General features: G+C 39.7%; 1 protein-coding gene and 1 long non-coding RNA gene across 5 annotated transcripts; one reads left to right on the forward strand and one right to left on the reverse strand.

Moving 5' to 3' along the window:
* Positions 1-1,262: 1,262 nt before the first annotated feature.
* On the reverse strand, positions 1,263-14,060 carry LOC114469927 (excitatory amino acid transporter 1-like). Of its 4 annotated transcripts, none has more exons than XM_028457831.1 (10): positions 13,934-14,060; positions 13,375-13,634; positions 12,367-12,504; positions 4,369-4,573; positions 4,048-4,090; positions 3,131-3,399; positions 2,829-3,062; positions 2,484-2,678; positions 1,933-2,067; positions 1,263-1,715 (listed from the first exon to the last, which is right to left on the reverse strand). In XM_028457831.1, exons 2-10 carry the CDS (start codon positions 13,556-13,558, stop codon positions 1,508-1,510), a joined length of 1,611 nt encoding a protein of 536 aa, XP_028313632.1. In that variant the 5' UTR covers positions 13,559-13,634; positions 13,934-14,060; the 3' UTR covers positions 1,263-1,507. The 4 variants fall into 4 exon arrangements, with proteins under 4 accessions (XP_028313632.1, XP_028313635.1, XP_028313633.1 ...); XM_028457832.1 differs by lacking the exon at positions 1,263-1,715 and adding an exon at positions 2,156-2,207 and having other exon boundaries at positions 1,952-2,067; XM_028457833.1 differs by lacking the exon at positions 1,263-1,715 and adding an exon at positions 2,138-2,207 and having other exon boundaries at positions 2,018-2,067.
* On the forward strand, positions 8,644-10,535 carry LOC114469929 (uncharacterized). Its single transcript, XR_003674811.1, has 3 exons — positions 8,644-9,431; positions 9,569-9,642; positions 10,218-10,535. It is a non-coding gene; the product is annotated as an uncharacterized LOC114469929 (long non-coding RNA).
* Positions 14,061-16,975: the final 2,915 nt, after the last annotated feature.

Raw genomic sequence — 16,975 nt, forward strand, 5'->3', positions numbered from 1 at the left:
CTAAACTAAACTAATCTAAACTAAAATAATCTAAACTAAGCTAAAACACACTAAACTAAGCTAATCTAATCTAAACTAAGCTAAACTAAACTAATCTAAACTAAAATAATCTAAACTAAGCTAAAACACACTAAACTAAGCTAATCTAATCTAAACTAAGCTAAACTAAACTAATCTAAACTAAAATAATCTAAACTAAGCTAATCTAATCTAAAGTAAGATAAACTAAGATAATCTAAACTAAACTAAGCTAATCTAAACTAAGTTTAAACAAACTAAGCTAAACTAAGCTAAGACAAACTAAGCTAAGCTAAGATAAACTAAGCTAAGCTAAGCTAAGATAAACTAAGCTAAGGAGCTAAACTAAGGAGCTTAGTTTAGTTAAGATGAACTAAACTAAGCCAAGATAAACTAAGCTAAGATAAACTAAGCTAAGCCAAACTAAACTAAGCTATGCTAAGATAAACTAAGCTAAGCTAATCTAAACTAAGCTAAGACAAGCTAAGCTAATCTAAACTAAGCTAAGAAAAACTAAGCTAATCTAAACTAAGCTAAGCTAAGATAAACTAAACTAAGTAAAACTAAGCTAAGCTAATCTAAACTAAGCTAAGACAAACTAAGCTAAACTAATCTAAACTAAGCTAAGATAAACTAAGCTAAGCTAATCTAAACTAAACTAAGACAAACTAAGCTAAGATAATCTAAACTAAGCTAAGATAAACTAAGCTAAGGTAATCTAAACTAAACTAAAACAAACTAAGCTAAGCTAATCTAAACTAAGCTAAGCTAATCTAAACTAAACTAAGACAAACTAAGCTAAGCTAATCTAAACTAAGCTAAGATAAACTAAGCTAAGGTAATCTAAACTAAACTAAAACAAACTAAGCTAAGCTAATCTAAACTAAGCTAAGCTAATCTAAACTAAACTAAGACAAACTAAGCTAAGCTAATCTAAACTAAGCTAAGATAAACTAAGCTAAGCTAATCTAAACTAAACTAAAACAAACTAAGCTAAGCTAATCTAAACTAAGCTAAGATAAACTAAGCTAAACTAATCTAAACTAAACTAAGACAAACTAAGCTAAGCTAAGCTAATCGAAACTAAGCTAAGATAAACTAAGCTAAGCTAAGCTAATCTAAACTAAACTAAAACAAACTAAGCTAAGCTAAGACAAACTAAACTAAGCTAAACTAAGCTAAGCTAAACTAAGCTAAACTAAAATAAGCTAAAGTAAGCTAAGGTGAAATAAAATAACTAAGATAAGAGAAGCTAAGATAAACTGAACTAATCTAAATAAACTAAGCTAAGATGATTGACACTAAGGGGGGCGGGGTTATTCTACTGTGATGCTGAGAAGCTGTAGCGTGTAGAACCTTCACATTCAGTTCACTGATAAACAGCTGATAGTATTTATGAAACATAACCAAACGTAATCTATAGAAATCCTTGTAAATCCTGTGAGATGAAGGTTCTTCAAGAGTTCTATGACATTTACACATTGATTCTTTACATTTTGGTCTCGTTATTCACAGGTCGTTGGTTCTCACACTCGTTCTCCTGAGAGATCAGCTGGTACGGCTTCTTGTCGGCCTCCTCCACCACTGAGCTGCCCACCTCCAGGTCTTTGCTCTTCAGCTCATGACGAGAAAGATGTTCCACGATACCTGCACCGATGGAGTCTCCCAGAACGTTGGTGGTGGTGCGTAATCGATCTCTGATTGGAGGAGAATTCAGGTGAAACATAACAGTAAATGTTTATTTATATATACTGTAATTATGAGTGGATAGAATACAACTCAAATGTTTTGATTAAAGTCACTATAATATAAACCTCACTTTCTTCTTTCTTATGATCAAACTCAGCATCTATGAAGCTAAACATATTTTCAGAATCAGAAATACTGTAATAATCCCAGGGGGAAATGACTCACAGAAACCAATCAACAGCAATGATCAGGGAGACGTCGTCTGTTGGCAGGCCCACAGAGGTGAGCACTATCACCATGGTAACCAGCCCAGCCTGTGGGATTCCTGCTGCTCCGATACTGGCTGCAGTGGCAGTGATGCTGAGAAGAAGAGAAGAGTTTAGATATTAATGCTTCATAAACCGCAGGTCCCACCGTCTAACTTCTATACCCGCTTATCCCAGCGTACTCAAGGCGGAAGGTGCGGTACACACTGGAGAAGTCCCCAGTCCATCGGTTGGCTAAGACACACAGATAGACAATCACAGTCACACATACTGTAACTACCCCTACAGTATGGGCTCCAAACATGCTGAGGGAGAACATGCAAAGCCCAGAACACATCTAGGGTGAGATGCACCAATAACACTGATTCTCCTGTTTCTCAACTTTAAAATATATGGATGAACATATTTCAGACCTGTTATTATCTACAGGTATCATGAAGATATCTGAGCGTTATCTTAAAAAGTGAAGTGTTTATTATTTGGATTGTTAGCAATCATGTGACCACATACCTGATGGTGAGGATCTGTCCGAAGTTAAGATCATAATCATTGACCTGAGCAATAAAAATGGCAGCCAGGGCTTCATACAGGGCTGTTCCATCCATGTTTATAGTGGCACCAACAGGAAGCACAAAACGAGTCACACGCTTGTCCACCTTGTTGTTTTCCTCCAGACATTTGAACGTGACAGGAAGTGTGGCTGAACTGTAGATACATTTATTTTGGAGGTCACTTTAAAGAAGGTGGATAACGAAACAAAAAAGCTTGGACTGCTTCTAATGTTGTTGTTAAAAGTATTTTTGGTTATGGTCACACTAAACTGGTAAATATAGCCTGAATTTATGGTGAACCAACCTGGAGGAGGTTCCAAGGGCAGTGATGAGTGCCTGTAACAGTCCAGCCATAAAGACCAGTGGGTTCTTCCTGGTAATGATGAAGTAAAGGGTTGGTAGGACCAGGACGGCGTGGATGAGGAGGCCACAAATCACCGTTACGGTATACATTCCTAGCTGGCCCCCCATGGCTGAGATGTCTTCCATCTCCACAATTTTCCCGGCGATTAGAAACAAGATACCAATCGGTGCATACCTGAGGATTTGACATTTTTAGATGAGTCACTTTCTTCAGTCCATTAGAGTTTCTCTCCTACAACTTACCACATTATTATGGCAACCAATCTCATGATGGCTTCATTGAGGCAGTCAAAAAAGTCCTTGAGTGGTTTTCCCTGTTCCCCCATACTTCCAATAATCAGACCAAAGCACATGGAGAACACCACCAGGCCAAGCGCATTGATCCCACTGACCGCCCCTGGCACAGGGATCATCTCCTCCTCTGTGATCTCATCACTTCCATTGAGCATTAATATTGAATCATTCACAGTTATTTTCACCTGAATGATCCTTTTGACATATTGTGTCTTAAACTAAGGAGCAAAAGAAGAAATATAAGCTTAGTTGCTTGATTCACATATGTCCAGTTTGTGCATAGCTTTCAGATTAAGAACATGGTCATGTGACATCTGGGACTGAGCCACACTTCTATCAATAGTGTGAAACTGTCATTATTCAAAAAGAAATGCTAGAAAACAATTTTGTCTACTGTTGTTCAAAATTCCACATCTTGCTTTTATCTGTACTTTTCCCACTTTTTATTGCTATTAATTAGAAATGATTTAAGCCACAAGGACAGATAATCCACCTAAATATTATTAGTAAATGCTGTTTCTATATCATATTTCAGATGATGGTGAGGTTGGAAAGTGCAATTTAAAAACTTAATATTAAAGAGAGGCTGGAAACATTTTTAGATTCTTTTCACTTCCTAAAAAACTGTCTGATACACTACATTTCATAATCACACTAGAGCCACTACAAAAGTATGTGGAAAGAGGAAGAAGAGTCTCAAAGGCATTGGTCTGGGTTTTAAACCTCTGAGCTGTGATCTTAAACTTGTTTTGAGCTCCTGACCACACAATAAATGTCATTGAATAATTAAAGTCTGAACATAAAATCTAACACATGGAACCTGATGCAAATAAAATAACCTAAAAACACACTCGTATTCTGAGTACCTGTTTAGTGCACGCTTCCACAAGGTTCGGAGGAAACATGTTTCTGTAACAAAGAAGAAACTCCATTAATTCTTAAAAAGTCACATTTACTCCTTCCCTTAAAACTGCAGGCAAACAATATAAAGACCATCACCTCCAACTTGTTTGATTGTTGCTCAGGTTTTTTCAACATTCATACACTCCTTAAAGTGTTTCAACACCTAAAAATCCTCCTAATCTCAACATCCATAAAGAGAGTGAAGGATTCATGGACGTGTGAAGCGGTGGGAGTGATTTTAGGACTTTTTGTGTGGTCTCGTAGCGGTTCGTGTGTTGATGTACCTGATAAGATCCAGAAAGGCATCAGCAGCGCTGACCTGCTCTATCTGCTGGGGTTTGGTGAACTCATCCTTTGAACCTTTTCCTGGGTGGATGATGAGGACCATGATGATACCAATGAATACGGCAATGACTGTGGTGGTGGTGTAGTACACAACAGCTCGCATCCCCATTTTACCAGAGGCTCGGCTGTCCAAAGCTGCAATACCTAAAAGGTGAACATCATAAGGTACCCGTCATTAAAGCAGGTCTAAATAAAATAGGAAATACTTTTTGATTTTAATCAAGAAAGTCTTAGAATATTGTTTTCAAGAGAATCAGTTGGAAGCAGCTTGGTTTGAGGGACTAGTTGATGACCCGGAGTGGATTCAAACCATCAACCCTCTGGTAGCAAACTATGAAAGAATAGAGTGCAAAACGTTCCATGTTATCACCATGTGAAATCAATATCAGACTAGTTTTTGACTCCTCAATAAAAACAATGACATTCTTCAATGTTAAGTCAAAGTACTCCATCCACCGCCCGACAACATCCCCAGTTGAGGTCAGCAGCTCCCCCCCTGCACTGTAAACAGTGTTGGTGAAGCACTGCTTCCCCCTCCTGAGGCGCTGAACGGTTTGCCAGAATCTTTTCAAGGCCGACCAACAGTCCTCCTCCATGGCTTCTCCGAACTCCTCCCAGACCCGAGTTTTTGCCTCTGCGACCGCGCGGGCTGCAGCACGCTTGGCCTGCCGGTACCTCTCGGCTGCCTTCGGAGTCCTACCAGCCAAAAAGGCCAGGTAGGTCTCCTTCTTTAGCTTGACGGCATCCCTTACTTCCGGGCGCCACCACCGGGTTCGGGGATTGCCGCCGCGACAGGCACCAGAGACTTTACGGCCACAGCTGCGAATGGCCGCATCGACAATGGAGGAGAACATGGTCCACTCGGACTCCATGTCTCCCACCTCCTTCGGGATCTGGGAGAAGCTCATCCAGAGGTGGGAGTTGAAGACCCCACTGACAGAGGGATCCACCAGACGTTCCCAACAAACCCTCACCACACGTTTGGGCCTGCCAGATCTGACCGGATTCCTCCCCTGCCAGCGGATCCAGCTCACCACCAGGTGGTGATCAGTTGACAGCTCAGCCCCTCTCTTCACCCGAGTGTCCGAGACACGCGGCCGGAGATCAGATGATACAACTACAAAGTCGATCATCGACCTCAGGCCTAGAGTGTCCTGGTGCCATGTGCACTTATGGACACCCTTGTGCTCGAACATGGTGTTCGTTATGGACAAACTGTAACTGACACAGAAGTCCAACAACAAAACACCACTCGGGTTCAGATTGGGGAGGCCGTTCTTCCCAATCACCCCTGTCCAGGTCTCACTGTCGCAGCCCACATGGGCGTTGAAGTCCAGCAGTAGAAGAATAAGGTCCCCAGTCGGGACACCATCTAGTACCCTTCCCAGGGACTCCAAGAAGGCCAGGTACTCTGCGCCGATGTTGGGCCCGTAGGCCGAGACAACGGTGAGAGACCTATCCCCAACCCGAAGGCGTAGGGACGCGACCCTCTCGTTCACTGGAGTGAACTTCAACCCGTGGTGGCTGAGCTGGGGGGCAATAAGCAAGCCCACCCCAGCCCGCTGCCTCTCCCCGCGGGCAACGCCAGAGAAGTGGAGCATCCAGCCTCTCTCCAGGAGTTGGGAACCAGAGCTCAAGCTGTGCTTGGAGGTAAGCCCGACTATATCTAGCCGGTACCTCTCAACCTGCTGCACAAGCTCAGGCTAGGGCTAAAAAACTAATCCATACATGTGTTACATCTAGATTAGATTATTATAACTCTATACTGTCAGGATGTCCTGGTAACTCACTAAGGTACTAACAGGTACTAACAGGAGAGAACATATTTCTACAGTATTGGCTTCCTGTAAAATCTAGAATAGAGTTTAAAATCCTCCTGTTAGCATACAAAGCTGACTCATAACATAACCAAACTGCTAGAGCGGACATGGGCTCATCTGTGAATGGTCGCATTTACAGATCTTAGAGTCACTGTTAGCTTACCAATAAACAGGAAGAGATGGGTCACCTTTCTAACAAGTGCTGACTAGGCCACTGGGAGTGAGGCCCAAGGCCTCATGTCATGTTTTTCTGCAGTCAGTGTCTTCTCCTCGTCCTTCTCTCTCTGCTCTGTTTCAGGTGAAGCTGATGATGTCACTTCCTGATCTGTGGTTCACGGCTCAACTAGTCTGGAACACTCTGATGTATTATCTCTCTCTCCTGTTCTGTTGGTCCTTCTGTCCACTAACCACAACCAGTCCACGCAGATGGCTGCCACCTCTGAACCTGGTTCTAACAGAGATTTGTTCCTGTTAAAAGGAAGTTGTTTCTTCCCATTGTCGCTAAATGCTTGTTCATGTGGATCTTGTTAGTTTTTTTTATTATTATTATTAATTTTATATTTTGATAAGCACATTGAGATGACGTTGTTGTAAATTGTGCTATACAAATAAAGTTGATTTGAATTGAAATGAATTGAATCTCATATTCACACTGATTTTATTGCATCTGTCCTTTTTAATTAGCTTCCATTCCTTTCAGAACTCCCAGTCCGTCCTGTTCCTTTCTGACAGGCCTGGGAATACAAATGTACACAATGATCTCCAACTGTTGTCCAGGCAACAGCGGATGCAGCCTCACCAATTTAATCTTTTCAAAAGAGTAAAAAAAGAGATTCAGGTAGAAAATAGTGAAGGACTTCCTTCTCCTGTTTATCAAACACTAGGTCTTCAGAACAGGAACAGTAAGAGGTCCAAGCACAAGTTCTTCTATGTCAGCAAAGACAGAGAACAGGGCTTGAACACAGTCACTAAATAGCTTCACTAACTTTTCATGAAGTTAAAATAATTAACAGATATTGTAACTGTCGTAAGTTTTACTGTCAAGATTTTTAAGAAATTTTAAACTAAGTCAACAAAAGTCTGTCATAATAATGTTTTCCCATTTTACAAACTACTTGTGATTCTTGTTTCTATGGAATTGAACCATCCACCCATTTATCCATCCTTGTCCTATTATTTCAGGCTCAGTTTTGATGAGAATGATGTTGATCAGAATTGAAGGTGCAGACTTTTAATGAACTTAGATTCATCCTTTATGTCATTAATTAACTTTCTTTCTCTAAAATTGTTGAAACTTATTTTTTGTCTTTCTTTTCCTGTTCAACAACAGTCATCCTCTGTTTTAGGGCTTCCTGTCCTGTTTCTGCTTTAAATAAAGTTGTGGCTGTAATTCCACAAATAACTAGTATTTTTTAGTTTTTTAAATGTGGTCATTGGGGAGATTAGAAAAGCTACTTTTTTGTAAATTGATCTTGTTCTCTTCCTCTACAAATAGTAATCAGCTGTTCTCCTCCACAGATTATCTTTACATTGGGGGGCCCCCTCATCTCTGGGGGTCTTTCAGAACCCTTTGCTTCCTTTACATTCAGCTTCCACTCCAGGCTGGATCAGAGCTAAACATTATTTCCAAACGACACAAAAACACTCTTCAGCCTTAGCATGACTTGTTACCCATTATTAACCATGAAACCTTTGTCCAAGGCCTTACTGTGATACATAGGGACAGATTTAACATGTAAATAGCCTTAAAGGGCAATAAAACAAGTATCTTTGTTTGTTCGACCATTTATTAACATTTGAAGGATGACTTGGTTGATTTTTACATGATGTCAATGGTCATGTGACATGATGTCATTGACCCTGATGTTGGTCTCCTCTGCAGCACAAAGCAGGTTATTATGTCTTTGTCACCCTATGTCAGGCTTTACTTCTGCCAATCAGAGCTCAGTGATTCTACCAGTAATGTTGACTTTGAAACCAGAAGTTAGAACAACTTTAGCTTTTATCAATAAATAGAGTTTGACAACAGACGGTAAATCATTGCTGTAAATCAACACCAACACATTTCACTCTGAAAGAAATGATTGAAAAGTTTCTGGAATAAATTACAAAGTGGGAGAATGTGATCATGTAAAGGCACAGTGATACATTCAACCAATTTAAACTAAATCTAATCAATCCAAACTACTTTTTTTGGTTGATTTGTATTCAGATCTTTAAAAAAAAATGGCCAAGCTTGTTAATGGCAGTAAAAGGTTAAAGTTTGACTCCTCCATGACTTCAGGCTCATTCTGACTCAATCAAAAGTAGTGAGTGAACAAGCAGCTATAGCGGACATTCATTCATCCATCCATTTTCTTACCCGCTTATTCCCATTTAACAGGGTCACGGGGGTCTGCCGGTGCCAATCTCCGGCTCTCATAGGGCACTTGGCGGGGGTACACCCTGGACAGGGCGCCAGTCCATCACAGGGCAACACAGACACAGACAACCATTCACTCTCTCATTCACTCCTATGGGCCATTTAGAGACTCTATCAACCTTAGTCATGTTTTTGGATTGTGGGAGGAGCCGGAGGAAACCCACGCAGCACGGGGAGAACATGCAAACTCCACACAGAAAGGACCCAAGTCCACCCCAGGGCTTGAACCCAGGACCTTCTTGCTGTGAGGCGGACGTGCTGCAACTGCAACTTCTTTTCTAAAGAAACTGTTGCTCCCTAAAAGGATTTAATACCAGAAAATCCAAGTGGAAGAAAGTTTGGCATCTCTTTTGCTGCAAGGGTTCATTTCTACGTTCTTCATTGGTTTCAGTCCCGTGTAAGAAATAAGTGTAGAGAAAAAACACACATAGGGCTTTTCCACTGAGAGCACGGAGGTTTTTTTTGGAGCTGGGGTTGGTGCCAGAGCTACTTCAGAGCTAGTCCTGTTTTGCTGAAGAACCGGTTTGGTTTTCTACCACAGCAGCGGCAAGTTGGATCCATGTCCTTGCGTCACCACAATACATCAGTACGTCACTGATTACGTAAAAGTTTACTCATGAGCACTTGCGCCATAATAAAGCCCATGTTTTGACTGTTGACATCGTATGAAGACCATCTTATCCTACGTAAAGATTCTGCTGAACAAATGTAACGTCTTCATCAGAGTCACAGGAATCTGCAACAACATTAGTGAACACAGGTAATTATCAAAGATGTTTTATTGCTTAACAATGACCGTGTTAGCATTTGCTAAGCTACGTAGCTTCAACTACGCCTGCATAAGTTCAGCAGATAAAGACAATAAGTTGATTTTGATATGTTTGTTTATCATTATAGATGCTCTTAATGCTGACTGTGCACGTCTGTGACCATGCTGTTGGTGGGACTCAATACGAACAGAATCAGAACAAGTTTGTGTCAAACTAACGAGTCCTGATGTCATTTCATTCATACTGTATATATTTGGACCAAGGACTTACTGTGTGTGACTGAAGAGATGCTTTATTAAAATGTTTGTGTTGTTTAACTTGTGTTATTAATGATCAATGACACCTTATTGATCCAACATGTTTTATATCTATTGCTGCTGTTTGATTTGTTTCAATACATTTTGAATTGAAGAAATCATAATTACATTCTATTTAAATGTCCTACTTAATAGGTGAGTGTTATATGAACTTTTCAATTCTATAAATGTATCAAAATAAAAAATACAAACCTAATAGTGTTACAGCAGGTTATGTTTCTATCTTTGGGCAAAAAAGTGGATGTAAAGAGTAATTAAATGATCTGAATAGAAATAAAATACATGTGTGTGTTTACAAGTACACAACACACAAAGTCCTTGTAGAATACAAAATAAATAACTTTATTTACACAAAGTAAAAATAGATTTTACAAATCAACTCAATATATATTAACATTTACTTAAATGATAGTGAGTTTTTTATTAGAAAGGACCAAAGTCTGATTTTATCTCCTCCAGAATCAACACCAGTGCTGAGGAGTTCATCATGAGCTGGAGGTTATGGACCATGGACGTAGTCCTGGTCCTGGTTCTGGTCCATGAACCGTGTCGCTGACTGTTCCATGAAGAACATCTGCATTAACATCTTCCTCCTTTTTTTACTGCATAGAAGCATTAAAATAATATTTAATTTATTATTTATTCCAGCATTCTCCACAATAAGAAAATACAAAAACAAACACTCAACTGTGTAATCCTTAAAGTGTGTAGTTTGAAGCAAAGCTTATACAAACCTACCTTATCACAATAAAACTAAACAAGGTTCTCTAGATAATCACACACACAAAATATTTAGCTTATATTAATATTTTAACTATTTATTCAAGTTTTATATACAGTGTATACATTCACATCAAACACATATACACATGAATGTATATATGACATGTACTTGGTAATTCTTATACTTACTAACAATATATGATTTTAAAGAACTTTTTAAACTGATTTATGTTATGTTTCATCCCTGATATTGTTATATTCATCCTTTTGACTGTTGTTCTAGTATTTTTCATCTTGAAAGGTAGTTCTCTTTAATTATTTTCCACTTCTCTCTCTAAAATCTTTTCTGCAACACTTTTGGAAATAAACCTTGACTTTATAAATCATTTGGACAGTTTAGAGTTTGATGAGATCTGGAGTTTTAAATGTGGTGTTTTTAACAATAATCCATGTGTGTGTCTCTGTATCCAGCGTTATGTCTGAGTCTGATGGATCTTTTTTATGAAATATGAATAACAATTGGATGTTTGTCATGTATGTATTTCCCCAAACCTCTAGATAATATCTCAAATATAGTAAAAGAATTGTACAATAAAGAGTGTGCAATGCTTTTTGATTAAGAAAGTGCCTGGTTTTGTCCAGGAATAGAAAACAATATTAGTTATTAATAATAGTTTCATTTGTTCATAAACAAATGATATTTTAGGATGGACCAACAGATCATATTGTACATGTTTGCATAGAATAAATAAATCTAACTGTATTTGTTCTGAGATGAAGACGAGCTGAGCTACAGATGAACCTTTAAATCTAACTGTGATCAGAAACGTTGTTACCACATTAATATTATTATATTATCAATACATAACAATAAGATCAGTTCTGAATACAGATCAATGATATATTACTGCTGCTTTCAGGAATATTAAAGCATTGATATGGTTTCCTAGCTAACCAGAGGCTAACTGACTAGCCTGCACCACGTTAGACGTAATATTGATGAGGGAATATTGTAGCAAGTTAATATTGGTAATAGTTTAATAACAGGTGAAATAAAACTTACCAGAATTATTAACAGTTCTACAGGACCAGCTCCTCCATGGCTGTAGTTCTGTTTGGTCCATGGGGCTCCGCCCACTTTCCCCTGAACCTCTTCAGACACCCACAGAACCAGGAAACAATGTTCTCCTCCTCTGACCACTGCTCTGTCTTCTTGAACTTACTTTGGACTCACTTTTAAATGTTTTTTGTCGGATTTGCGCTAACGTGACCAGCCGCTCGCCAGCTTAAAAAAATGGCTGCTTTTCATTTTTGGAGGACCGTGGATAACCCCGCCTCCCATCCGCCCACTTCAGAGCTGAGCTGTAGCCCAGAAGCTATGTGGGGCCAGCGTAGCCCCGGTTTTGGCTCCGAGAGCTGAAGCTATGTTGGTGGAAACAGAATGGCCCGGAGCCAAAACACGAGCTAGCTCCAAGTTAGCTCCAGCTCCTGCCTGGTGGAAAAGCCCTGTGAGAGTAGGAGCAGATGTAATGATCCATGTGTCACACTGATATCATTTTAACAGTCACATGGTCTGAAAGAAGAAACCTGTGCTTCTGTTAGAACAGTTTCTGTAGAACAGTCCATTCACAGAAACAGAAGCTTCTTCTTCTTCTTCATGGGCCCCTGAAGGTGTCAGGGTCCATGGCCCCTCCACTAAACACATGCTACGATTGTTAAAGCAAACATAATGTTTTGTAATGAATGAATTTATTCTGAACTTATTTATTTATGAACCAGACCAACAGTCGGACCTTTTATCAACTCAATACCACCAGGTGGACCAGGGTCAGTGGACCACTAGTAGAACATGTAGTTCCATGTGATGATCCTGGTATTAAACTACCTGTGATGAGACTGGAGACCAGCAGGGGCAGAACCAGCATCTGAAGCATTCTCATCAGAAGTTCTCCAGGGAAGGAGAAGAACTTGATTTCACGGTAAGAGAAATGGTACGGCCTCAGAGAAAACCCCAGGATGATTCCTATTTGGAGCAGAACACATCCTTTGATGTTTATATCCTTTGAACTAAATTAAAATCAACAAAACATTTGTGATGTTAAATATCAAGGTACAGTATGTGGTGCTGGATCCTCAGCATTTTAAATAGTTCTCAGCAAAAAATGGATGTTAATGTTAATCGTTTTCTGCTTAGAAAGGGGTGTGTCTGTTTTCATTAAAGCGTTAACTAGGCTAAGCTATGCTATGCTAGGCTAGGCTAGGTTAGCTATGGACCAACTGGTGGAACTCTCAGTGTCCAATCCTTTCAGATCCTTCAACGCATGCGTGCAACGCGTCTACATCCTGTCGTCCTATTTTACAGCAGTTCATTTACTATTAAAAGTCTGCTATTTAAAAATAATTACAAATGTATGTTTTGAGTGAATTTCAATATATTTTGGTTATTATCTTCTTTTCTGTTTGGTTTTTTATTGTCAATGTTGTGTATCGTATTTTTTTTATCATTTTTTTTAAAATTAACAATTAAAAACACCACATAATCACATATTAAAATATTTAACAAACGTTGTATGGTCGGTTTACATTGAAAGATCACGTCCCAGCAGCTCTACGCACACGCGTTAAAAGGATGTGAAAGGATTGGGTTCTGACAGGAACCTCCTGCTGATCCAGGAGAAGCAACAGGTCAAAGGTCATTTGAAGGGTCAGACAGAGGTCAACCTGCTCACATGATGGATGAATGATGGAGAGCATTACAGACTCTACACATTTAGTCAAATGATCAATAACTATTGATTGTTATCAGCTGCTAATCTGGCCTGTGATTCTTAGTGTTTTAATTTAAACGTGTCTAAATAAATAAATACATAAATAAAGTGATTATATGACTCACCGATGATGACGGCTGCTACTGTGAAGATGACGAAGGAGTTTCTGATGAAGAATGTCTTTACATCATTTTTTGTGATGTTCTGCACTTGGTTCTTGACCAGCAGGGACTGAGTCTGGATCCTGTTGTGGAGCTGGTTCAGAACCCTCCAGGTTCTGGGCAGGTTTTCTTCATTATGCTGAGTCATTGTACAGTTTCTCACAATCAATGGAATGAAGTGGGTGAAGATCTTGTTTCCTTTGATCCTCCCAGTCACACGTTTCCTTTGGTGTTTGATCGTCCAATCAGACGGAGGTAAAGGGTCAACACTCATACACTGGTTTGTGATTTTTCAAATTTTTGAACATGTATTTCTTTCCCTTAAACATTGTTAGTAAAGTTAGAGCAAAGCGTTAGTGTTATTGAGGTTTATCAGACGCACACGTGTTTCACTCACCAAACAACACACGACTTTTAGCCCTGATTCTGATTCTCAACCTGAGGTTCAAACATCTGCTCAACAACACATTCACTCCTCAAATAAATCAGTCAGATTCAAAGAAGAGAAGAGTTATTTCTGTACCTTGAGAAAAACAATCTCCCTTTGGGCTGAAGTCAGTTCTTCATTAAGTTCAGTCTTAAAGTCTTAAAGCGACGGAGCTGCTCTTTGGTTCTGAGCTGGAGGAGGAGACGCAGTAAAGAAAGAGGAGAGGGAGGAGAAAGAAAGGAATGAAAGAGCCCATGAGGGAAAGGAGGCGGAGCCTAGATTCACTCCCTCCCACTGAGAGTTTGTAGTGATCTGATCCAGACTGTGGAAAGGAAAGGAAAGTGGAGAAGGGGGGAGGGGGGGGGGGGGGTGTATAGAGGAGGAAAGAAAGAACCTCCTTGTTTTCATCTGATCCTTTAACTCTTCTATTCAATGCTTTTTCACATCTGATCAGTTTATCCTGATCAGTTCATCCTGATCCTCTAAAGAACAAGTGGATGGAAAAGACTAAAATAATAGACTAAAAGACTAAGACCTGTCCATTGAAAAGTACAGATTAGTCCTAATGTTATTGCAAAGTCTGTCTTACGTTGGCAGCTGTTTTGAGAAGGCTGCCAGTCATTTCTGAAGCACTCAACACTCAGACTAATGTGATGAACAAACTCAAAAGTAAGCAGGAGGCTACTTTGATGCTACTTTGGAGCGTTTATGCGGGATTGAAACAAGCTTGGAGAGGCTGAGTGCTCGGCTTGTAGTTTGAGGCCACGTTATTGGATTTTACTGATGAAGACCAAAGAATCAAGGTTACCAAAAATGTGCTAGCCTGAATCTAAAACCAATCCTTATCACCATTGGCCTCCCCCACGCCCCAGCTGCTCAATGCTGTCTGTCTTCTATTTCCAAAGATGTTATGCAGACTGATGCTCCGTTCCCCTGCATCTCACCCTCCTCCTACCCCATCGCCACCTGGACTTTTGTTTTCTGAACCAGATCTACCAAGGTTGTCACAGATCATCTGACTGTATCAAGGGGAAAGCAAAGGGTTTATTTTTCAACGCCTCCACCGGCCCTTTGTGTCCCCTCCATCCCCGCAAGCTACAAGGGAGCATGTGGAGCGCCTACAGAGGCTGCACGACCCCAGCAGCTGGCAATTCTTTCTTTTCTCCTCCCTGCAATCCTTACTTTCTCCACCCTAAACCCTTTCCCCTGCCATCTCACCACCCCACCCTCACCATCACCCCCCGCTCACGTGCTATGTTCTTGAGTTTTTGTTGTAACTGTGTTCTGCTTTTGGTGCACGTACGCCAAGGGGTTTTGTCCTAGTTTTATACTGTCCTCCCCAATAGGGAGGTCAGTTTGAAACCTGCTTTTTCCCCTCACCTCTCCTCCTGTTGTTCTCCCACTTTTCATCTAAATACGGGGCGCCTCCCATGCCCATGGTGACCCACAGCTGTCCCATTCTTGTCCTCCCATGTTATATGTGATTGTCTTTTCATGTTTCTTTGAACGGGATGATACTGAAATGTTTGTACTGCACTTTGTGATTTTTTACCTGTGAAAACCTTTAAACATGACGTCTGTGTGTAGAACAGAACAAACAGATTCATAAAACTCTTCCATGTGTGAACCAGCTTTAAAGAAATAATAATATAAAGATTCGTCTACGTATTGGAATACACACACGTTCATTGGATGGTTTATGGTCCAATCATTGTCCTATATCTCTTATATACTGTAACATCATTACTATTGTTTCTCTAACTAATGCATTAATAATCACATTATAAAGAACATGTCCATTATTTGTAGGGTTAGAACATTACTGTGTCCATCTCAGCCTGATCTGGTTAGATCTCTGAAGATCAGCAGGTCTGGTCCTGGTCAGTAGATGATGGAGATCACTGAGAATTCCAGGGGCCACAGTGGGGGACAGTCAGCGCTGTGGTATCTGTCATTGTGTCCTTGGGCAAGGCACTTCACCCACATTGTCTAGTATGAATGTAGTGTGTAAGTGAGTGTTGGTGGTGGTGGGAGGAGCCTATGGTTCATTATGGCAGCCTCGCTTGTGTCAGTCTGCCCCAGGGTAGCTGTGGCTACAATAGTAGCTTACCACCACTAGGCGTGAAAGAATGAGCTCTTAATTCTGTAAAGTGACTTTGAGTGTCTATGATAAAGCGATATATAAAATCCAATACCAAATTACACCCTAATCTTTCCAGTTTTTTATTCCAATTCAAGTCATGAAGTCCAATGAAAAGCTTGAAATGGTCCAAAGGTAAGAACTGAACAGGAACAGGTTAAATAAAGGTACATTTCAGAATGATACAAATAGGCTTTTTCAGAGAACATGAAGTGTTAATAATTTAAATCTGTTCTGCAGCGATGGTTGGATCAATATTAAAAGCTGGTGCTACTCATTCCTACAGATGTTCCAACTTTACTTGATTACTTACAAACCCTTTTGTCTGCATCAAAGCAGTGTTGGAATACATTTAGATTTTCTTTTTCAACTCAAATTTCTTATAAAGTGCGGTGTTCTAAAACCTTTGACTGGTGTATATATATATATATATATATATATATATATATATATATATAGAGGTGCTGGTCATATAATTACAATATCATGAAAAAGTTGATTTTTATTCAGTAATTCTGTTCAAAAAGTTAAACTTATATATTATATTCATTCATTACACACAGACTGACAAGTTTCAAATGTTTATTTATTTTAATGTTGATGATTATAAACTAATGAAAATCCCAAATTCAGTATCTCAGAAAATTCGAATATTACTTAAAACTGATACAAAAACAGATTTATAGAAATGTTGTCCAACTGAAAAGTATGAAGATGAAAAGTATGAAGATGAAAAGTATGAAGATGAAAAGTATGATCATCTACTCAATACTTAGTTGGTTTTGTCTGAATTACTGCAGCAGTGGGCGTGGCATGGAGTGGATCAGTCTGTGGTACTGATCAGGTGTTATGAGAGCCCAGGTTGTTCTGATAGTGACCTTCAGCTCTTCTGCATTGTTGGGTCTGGTGTCTCACATCTTCTTCTTCACAATACCTCATAGATGTTCTATGGGGTGAAGGTCAGGTTAGTTTGATGACCAATCAAGAACAGGGATACC

This window comes from Gouania willdenowi, chromosome 9 (genome assembly GCF_900634775.1).
Source record: "Gouania willdenowi chromosome 9, fGouWil2.1, whole genome shotgun sequence".
NCBI lineage: Eukaryota > Metazoa > Chordata > Actinopteri > Blenniiformes > Gobiesocidae > Gouania > Gouania willdenowi.